General features: G+C 29.4%; 1 protein-coding gene across 1 annotated transcript; it reads left to right on the top strand.

The window, feature by feature from the left end:
* Positions 1 to 1,660: 1,660 nt before the first annotated feature.
* Positions 1,661 to 5,296, top strand: LOC107418817 (protein DETOXIFICATION 16). The gene is made up of 9 exons (XM_016027507.4): positions 1,661 to 1,785; positions 2,146 to 2,546; positions 3,010 to 3,554; positions 3,706 to 3,792; positions 3,926 to 3,982; positions 4,146 to 4,384; positions 4,529 to 4,647; positions 4,744 to 4,830; positions 4,921 to 5,296. Exons 2-9 carry the CDS (start codon positions 2,265 to 2,267, stop codon positions 4,978 to 4,980), a joined length of 1,476 nt encoding a protein of 491 aa, XP_015882993.3. The 5' UTR covers positions 1,661 to 1,785; positions 2,146 to 2,264; the 3' UTR covers positions 4,981 to 5,296.
* The last annotated feature ends 3,246 nt before the right edge of the window (positions 5,297 to 8,542 follow it).

Here is an 8,542-nt window from a genome sequence, read left to right on the forward strand (position 1 = left end):
TTATTAAAAAAAAAAATCAAAATTGTACTTGAAAAAAGTGCACTACCTTATAATGTTCACGCTTGGTACTGTTTTGTATACTTTTGATTCCTAGTGTATCAATAAAATAAAAATATAAATAAAAATAGATACTTAGATATTTGGTTAGAAATCATAAAAACAATTTTTGAAACTAAATTAATTTATTAAAATATTTAATATTTTAATTAAAATAGAAAATACTTAATTTTTTAAAAAAAATTATTTATCTATATGTTTCTCTTAGTATCTAAAATATATTTTCACTAATCCAAAAAGTAATTTTTCTCCTTGACAGCCGTCTTGAAGAATTTCAAAAGCAATACTAAGAATGATCTACATATTTTCCTAACTGAAGATTTATTTAATTTTTGGGTGAACCTTTTTTGCCCTACTTAAAAATATGTCTGTATAAATATATCGTTATTTTTCAAGTAACAGTGTATTGATATCCTCAAAAGCTCAATTCTCAAAATAGATGATGAAATATTGTACATCATAATAAAAGGTTATTTTTTCAGCAAAAAAAATAAAAATAAAATAAAAGGTTATTTATTTCTGTGATTAATGCCCTGTCTCCCTTTTTCTTTCTTTTTTTTTTTTTTTGTCTCCTTATTTTTTATAATTATTTCTGTGATTATTTTTTATAAAATAATTGATAAAGCAGTTTAAGATTTATGGCCTTTTCTCATTACATTTTTCTTATAGTTTATTTTTATTATATCATCAGAGCATAAATTTCTCCATATTTTAAATTTTTTCTATCTCTCATTTTTTCAATTTTATAACAATTTTAGTAAATTATGCTATATATATATATATATATATAATAAGAATATCCAATGATGAATACAGATTGCCTTATATTTGGAAAAAAAAAATTAATGATATTGATATCTAAGTATCATAAATTGTTCTCGAATGATATTGAGTAAAATGACTATTGATGGATTTTTAGTTAACTATGTATTCTATTAAATTTTTTTTAAATGATCTTTTAAGGAAAATTTAGTTTTTATGAAAAATAAATAATGTTTATATAGGCTTTAAAAGTATTCATTCATCATAATAATATCTATACTACATCAGCTTTATATTAATTTTAACTATTAATATTAAAGAATAATTTTTTTAAAATACTGTTTATATTGCTTATATATCATGTCTTACAATCCATATTTTTATTAAAGATGCTCTTACATTGTTATAGTATAAAATCAAGCAATATAGAAAATTATTTTTGTTATATCATATACTTGAATATTGTAAATTATAAACTTTGAACTTGTAACTTTTAATTTTAAAATTATAAACATAAATGCTAAGTTTTAAATGGAAACTCCAAATTTTGAAGTTTTTAATTAAATGATTGTTGACTCAACATTGATTTCGACATTTGATTTTGTTTTCTAGCCTGTAAATGAAGATACCATACAGATATATATATATATATATATATATATTTATTACTACCTGCTTTAGTTCGGTAGATATGAAAGACAAAAGTCTAAAGTGAAGCAAATTTTGTCTTATATGCAACTTTTCTCACCTATATATTCGTAAAGTAATCATTTTAATCCCCTTGTCCGTTTCTCATAAATTTATATATAAATGAACTGATTCGCTAACAACTTTAGCACACCACAGCCCGGCCAGCAGACGCTCCGTTCGAGTCTTGGGGGAAAAAGGGGATGCCTGGGGGCATAGCAGAAAAAAAAAAAAACTTCGCTGCTGCAAAAGTACGTTAATACACGTAACCCTTATCTGGTTAGTACCTACCTATATGTGGTACTTTTTATATGTATTCATTATTTGGATAATTTAGTGTGACACATCAATGATAATTTAGTAATATATATATATATATATATATCGTGTGATTCATATGTTTTGGTTTGATGTTAACCAAATTACAGATGGTTCGGATTAAATTATAACATTAGTTATAATAATTAATTAGAAATGACAGGTATGACATTTATGAAATATTTATTTTTTTAATAAATTATTTAAATATAGATTTTTTTTTTTTTTTTTTTTTTGGTCTCTCACTCGAATTCCTTTTTTGACGGACACAAATAGGATGGAGCTAACCCACTATGAAATATTTTTGTTTTTCTAAAATAGTTTACTGGGACCCAAAAGAAGTACTGAAATATTTTTCCACAAAAAGAATCGACAGACCAAGAATTTCATAGAGGCACCAAGAACTCAACCTGGCCGCTCGCCAAAAACTTTGTAAGAAAATGGAAAGACAAGAGCAAAACCCATCGTTAGGCACACCCCTTATTCAAGTTTGGGAAGATAATGGAGCTCATAACAGAAAAGTTATAAATCATAGTAAAGGAGAGATTATCGAGGAAGTAAAGAAGCAGTTACGGCTAGCAGGGCCTATGATATCCGTGAACCTATTGCTCTATTTCTTGCGCATGATTTCTGTGATGTTTGTTGGTCATCTTGGTGAGCTTTCTTTATCTGGTGCATCCATGGCTACTTCTTTTGGATCAGTCACAGGTTTCAGCTTGCTGGTGAGTTGGGTTTGCCTCTCTAATTGCTAATCTACATCATACGGCTTTTTCTTGAGTGCAATGATATGAAAATCCATTACAGATATTGCTTTCTTAGTGAGGAATCGAACTCATACCATTATTGAAATTTGCTTCCCAAGCAGTTTTGCGAAATGCATATGTACCTAAATTTATCTGCCATTAACATATTTAAGTCGTCCCTAATGGTTAATAAGGTAAGCAAAAACCGAAGATTGGACTTCCTTTATCCCCAAATATTATGCACTAACTATTCAATTGCAAGTTTAAAAAATAAGCCCTTTAGATTTCTAAGCTCTTATCTTACACTGGGATCTTAAATTCTATTACAAGTTTTTAACTTTATTTATGAAAAATGATAATTTAGTTTTCATAAAGGAAAAGGTTGCAACTTTTATCTCTTTTTCTCCATTTCAAATTATCTTTTTGGGTTTTGTTTGAGTAGCTGGGACTGTCAACTGCATTAGAGACATTATCAGGACAGGCATATGGAGCAAAACAATATCATATGATGGGCATATACATGCAGAGAGCCATGTTTGTTCTTTTACTTGTTAGTATACCTCTTTCCATTATTTGGGCAAACACAGGATCCATTCTAACTTTCCTAGGCCAAGATGCTGCAATAGCAGCAGAAGCAGGACAATATGCTCGTTTTATGATCCCGAGCCTTTTCGCCTACGGTCTTCTTCAGTGCTTCATCAGATTCTTACAGACACAAAGCATCATTTTCCCGATGATGCTGTGTTGTGGTGTCACAACTGTACTCCATATCTTTATCTGTTGGTTTCTGGTATTGAATTCTGGACTTGGAAACAGGGGAGCTGCCATGGCAATTTGCATCTCTTATTGGATCAATGTGCTATTGTTGGCTCTTTATGTCAAATTCTCTTCCACTTGTGCAAAAACTTGGACAGGATTTTCGAAGGAAGCTTTGCAAAAAATCCCAAATTTTCTTAAACTTGCTATTCCTTCAGCTGTTATGGTGTGGTAATTTCTCTTTCATTGTGTTCCCATATGTCATGGCCTCGTATGCGAAATTGCGTATTTTCTTGGTCATTATATATTTCTTTGTGGCAAAGTTTTACCCATTACATTCTAATGCTGTCTATCGTGATGTTTTTGCAATGGTTCTGAACAGCTTGGAGTTATGGTCATTTGAAATGATGGTTTTTTTATCTGGTCTTCTACCAAATCCCGAGCTAGAAACCTCTGTTCTTTCTGTAAGGTTAGATTTGAACCGTAATAACAATAATAAAAATCAAGTAAAACATAAAATTTCTTCTTTTTTGTAGGCTGAGTTTTATATAGGATTCAACGTTTTTAACTTTCTTACTAACTAAGTTGACCAATATTTCCAGCCTTAACACATGTGGAATAGTGTATATGATCCCTCTCGGACTAAGTGCTGCTGTAAGGTGAGCTTTGTTGCAAAAGGAATATAAAAAGTCTAGCTAATTTGTAATCACTGCTATTCTACACATTGTTTGCAAATGAAATGGAAATGACCTTTTTTTAACACATTCCATGGTTCTGATTCAATATTTCTCATGATTTCTGTTTTTGCTTTATGATTTATAGCATTCGGGTTTCAAACGAATTAGGAGCAGGACATCCAGAAGCAGCTCGCTTAGCCGTGCATGTTGTCTTGGTCTTGGTCATTGCTGAAGGTTTATTGCTTGGAGCAGTCCTTATGTTGATACGTAACATTTGGGGCTATGCTTATAGCAATGAAGCCGAAGTAGTCGAATATTTAGGGAAAATGATGCCAATTCTTGCAATATCCAACTTTGTAGATGGACTCCAGAGTGTTCTTTCAGGTTTTTATAAAACAATCATTTTCTATTCATTATTTTAAACAGAATTTGAAGGACAAAACCCTCTTGGTATTTGCAATTATATAGCTATTTCCATCGCATTTAACACCGGTAGAAAAATTGAATCACAAAGTTGAACATTCTTAGGAAATGCTAGAGGTTGTGGCTGGCAAAAGATTGGAGCTTATGTGAATCTAGGATCCTACTATTTGGTTGGAATTCCATCAGCTATTCTATTGGCATTTGTCTTCCATATTGGTGGAGAGGTTTACTCTTAGTGCCTCAATTTTATTATTGTTATTGTTATTATATGTTAACTTAGGATACAAGCAAGTGACTTTGTGAATTATTGGTTTGAATAGGGTCTCTGGTTGGGAATGATATGTGCACTCATTGTACAAGCTTTATCCCTTTTCGCTATCACCATTCGCACGAACTGGGAGCAAGAAGTAACATCTCTCTCTCTCTCTCCCTCTCTCCAATTTTTGGGTTTTTTTTTTTTTTTTTTTCCTTCATCTGACTTGCGTCATTCTGTCTAGACAAACAAGGCTGCAGAGAGAGTCTGCAATTCAAAACTTCCTATAGTTGCAGTCTCATGATATATGCCTAACTGTGACCACCAAGAAACTTCATTGCTAATCTTTGGAGGACATAACTATCAGAAGTTTTGGAATTTGGTGGTTTAACATGACAATGGTGGAGGATGACATTCAGTACTTATTGGCTGACAATGTTGATGATGTATGAAGACTCAAAAGTTGCAGAGCTGTCTTGTATTTGGCTTTTGTAATATACTCTGCCTTTGATTGATGGATTGGCTTCCTTTCTACGTAGTTGTTAGACATTTCCACATATTGTGTACTATGCCATTCAGTGAATTTGAGAACTAGTTTGCTAGAAGGTAGAGTTTTTATTTTTTCCCTCCTCTTTAATTAACATTGATAATTCGCTTTTTCATAGGACTAGAAGGTAGAGATAATCAAACAGGTTTATATATTTTTGGAGAGATAGAGGAGTGCTTTTACTTGCATTAAGTGGAGGAAGTGTTTCACCATGTAGCTATACCAATAACTCTATGCCCATTAGCAAAAGACAAGAAGTCATATTTTAACTACTTGAATTTTTTTACCAATAAATCCCCGTAATTTTTATGTAAATATTTGTAACTGGCATTTCCACAATTTTAATATACTCACTTTATTTCATGTGAAAACTTTAAAAATTAAGCAGAAAAAGAAAAAGAATTGAGTAAGAAAAATATAACCGGTGCTTCTATAATATGCTCACTTTTATATAACTTGCCACTTCTATAGTCAAATTTGACCATAAAAAAAAAAAAAAAGATTTTTTTTATTTACTAAAGTGTATTTATAAGGGCCTACATTGTATCTATATGGTCTCCTAACCTCATAAATAGAAAGATAAACAAAAGACTTTTTAAAAAAAAAAATATAAAATAAACGATGAAATAAAGATTTAATATTTGCTTGGATATAGAAATGGTAAAAATATACTTTTTATAAGTAAATGTAGTCAAAAATCAATTTTAGAAGAGTTAAAGGAGAATTTTCCAGAACCCACTTAGAAAATTATCACTTGGGTTTTAAAAATAAAATTAGTTATCACTTAGGTTAAAAAGGTAACATTATTATGATTATTATTATTACTACTATTATTTTATCTCTTTTTTCCTTCTCTAAACTACCATTTTAGGTGGTTTGTCAAATATTTCCTCTGCTTAGTAGTTTCTCACCAACTTCGATTTGGGTCTTTATTATTTGACATATAATTTCCCGTGGATTTGGTTTTTAGTTAATCTTGTAAATTAAATTGGATTTTTTTTTTCAAAAAGGGAAGATTATATTAAACGTCATTTGGCACTGTTTCAGCGTACTTTTTCCACAGTTATTAATTTTCTTTTTCCTGTACAACGTTATTAAAATAATGTTGGAAGTCTCTAAGGATAAGATTATATGAATATGTACATGAGAAGCATGGCAGACCTGCAGACGATATTGACTAGACCTCAATTTTTTATATTCTTTATTACCAATTGAGGAAATACAATATATATATATATATATATATATATTTTTGATAAATGAGGAAAGCCAATATACGTTAATCCAAAAAACAAAATACAACTTTGATTATGTTTCCTGCTTTTCCGCTAAATGCCAACCTGAATATGAAAATATTCATTTGTCTTTATGCAGCTTTTTGTATTTTTTTAGTTTTTGCTTTGACTGTGATTATGAAGCTTACCAATTTTTTTATAATTTTTTTGTCCTTTTTTTTTTTTTTTTTTTTTTAAACACCAAGTGTTGATACCTACCCTCCCTTCTTTTATTTTTATTTTGCGTATTAGTTATGAACTAATGAACTCTGACAAGTCAATTATGCATATGAATTGGACACATTCCTATGAACTCTGCCTGTGCCTCATTCTAAAAATATCTAAGTAGAAAATAGAGAGAGAGAGGAACAAAAGGAACCTTCAAACACATTAAACCACAGTCCGCTACCATTATTCCCAAAAAATTCGAATTTATGAGAATTGAATTGGTTATATACTTTAACAATCCATTCACATGTGGATCAGAATTTTGGAAGAAAGACGCAACCAATAAGAAGTTCAATCCTAAAAAGTCAGTTAAAATTTTAAGATTCGAATATCTTCGAATCTGATATTCAATTGAATTATTATTTTTCATAAAAGTTTAAGCTATTAATGTATATCAAGCTTTTGCAACAAAACACACCGAAGATTAAAGTTTGTCAATGGCCATGAGCATGGATTAATGCACCTTGGCTAATTCAAATAGGACTTAGAAACAGGGGAATTGCCTTGACACAATTGCATGAGTATGGTTCATTATTTTTGGACTAAGTGGTGTTTTAAGGTGAGCTATAATGTAAACCGTATATATACAAGTAGTTCTCCTTCGCTAGCAATCTTGGAAAACTTTTGCGATAAACTTTTTGGTCACTAAAATCTGCTGCTGACTTTTGGGATTTGATTTTCATGTTTTAGAAGTGAATAGCAGGGCCTGCTTTGTTGACATTTTGAAAATAAACATGTCCATACAACAAGTATGCTGGCATTAAAAAATTATTTTCTATTCTTTGTTTATTTTCAATTTATTGTATATATGGATGGTTTTTCTGGTATCCACCCTAAGTATCATATTGAAGACTCTATTTTCTAATTTATAATCAATTATTTATTGCTCTTTCTAATTACATAATCCTGTGTGCAATTGCTCAAGTTAGGATCGAGGTTTAACTGACTAATATCTTTTGCATAGGATATATCCACATACTATAAAAGCATCTCTAATAATAAAAATAGATTATTGTTTATGTAAAATAAAAATTGACATCGTTTAAATATAGATAGTATAAATATACAATTTATTTTTATATTTTTTTTCCAATAATAATGTATAAAAGATTATTTATGGTTATTAATAAATAATATATATTTTATTAAATTTTATTCTTTTTTGAAAAAACTGATTTTTAAAAAAAAAAATTTATTTTTAAAAAAATTCACAATGTTTGATGGAGTTTCCGTAAGTAAAGGATCATATTGATAATTTCTATTTTTTTTTTTTTTTTATCATATCACCTTAACTGTATGTTTAGACAAACCCATTAAAAAAGTTTTGTTTGAATAGCTATCTATTTTTTTAACTTGGTAAAAAAAAAAAAAATTCTAGCAATACACAGAATGATTAGAAATGCTCTAAGCAGCCATATTTGCTAAGAAATCTAGGAGGAATTAAATATATATTACTAGCCTTTAAGTTGGGATCTCTAAATTTTTATTTTTATTTTTGTATGTTTAATATCCTTCAAGTTGCTAAGGGGAACCTAAAAGTTCATCAATTTTAATCTAAAATTTAATATTTTTTATTTTCCTTTCCGCATTTTTACTCTAACATATCTTTAGCACCAAAATATATTATTAGTTATATTAAAAAAGTTATGAAATAACTAATTCTGATATTTAACAAATTAATTTACTAAAATTTGATCATATGGATAAAAGAGAGATTGAAAAACACCAGAATGTACTTTGCAGTTTGCATATACCGCAGTAGTCTCTCACATGCAATTAGACTGCGCATTCGACAAATTAGATAGAAATTAAGGCTC

This window comes from Ziziphus jujuba, chromosome 2 (assembly GCF_031755915.1).
Source record: "Ziziphus jujuba cultivar Dongzao chromosome 2, ASM3175591v1".
In the NCBI taxonomy this organism is placed as follows: Eukaryota; Viridiplantae; Streptophyta; class Magnoliopsida; order Rosales; family Rhamnaceae; genus Ziziphus; species Ziziphus jujuba.

What these genes read in the sequence shown, in the direction of transcription:
- LOC107418817 (XM_016027507.4), top strand. Translation starts at nt 2,265, where the DNA reads ATGGAAAGACAAGAGCAAAACCCATCGTTAGGCACACCCCTTATTCAA. An exon ending in CCTTCAGCTGTTATGGTGTG is followed by an intron (nt 3,555 to 3,705) that starts GTAATTTCTCTT and finishes GGTTCTGAACAG; the next exon opens with CTTGGAGTTATGGTCATTTG. An exon ending in GGACTAAGTGCTGCTGTAAG is followed by an intron (nt 3,983 to 4,145) that starts GTGAGCTTTGTT and finishes TATGATTTATAG; the next exon opens with CATTCGGGTTTCAAACGAAT.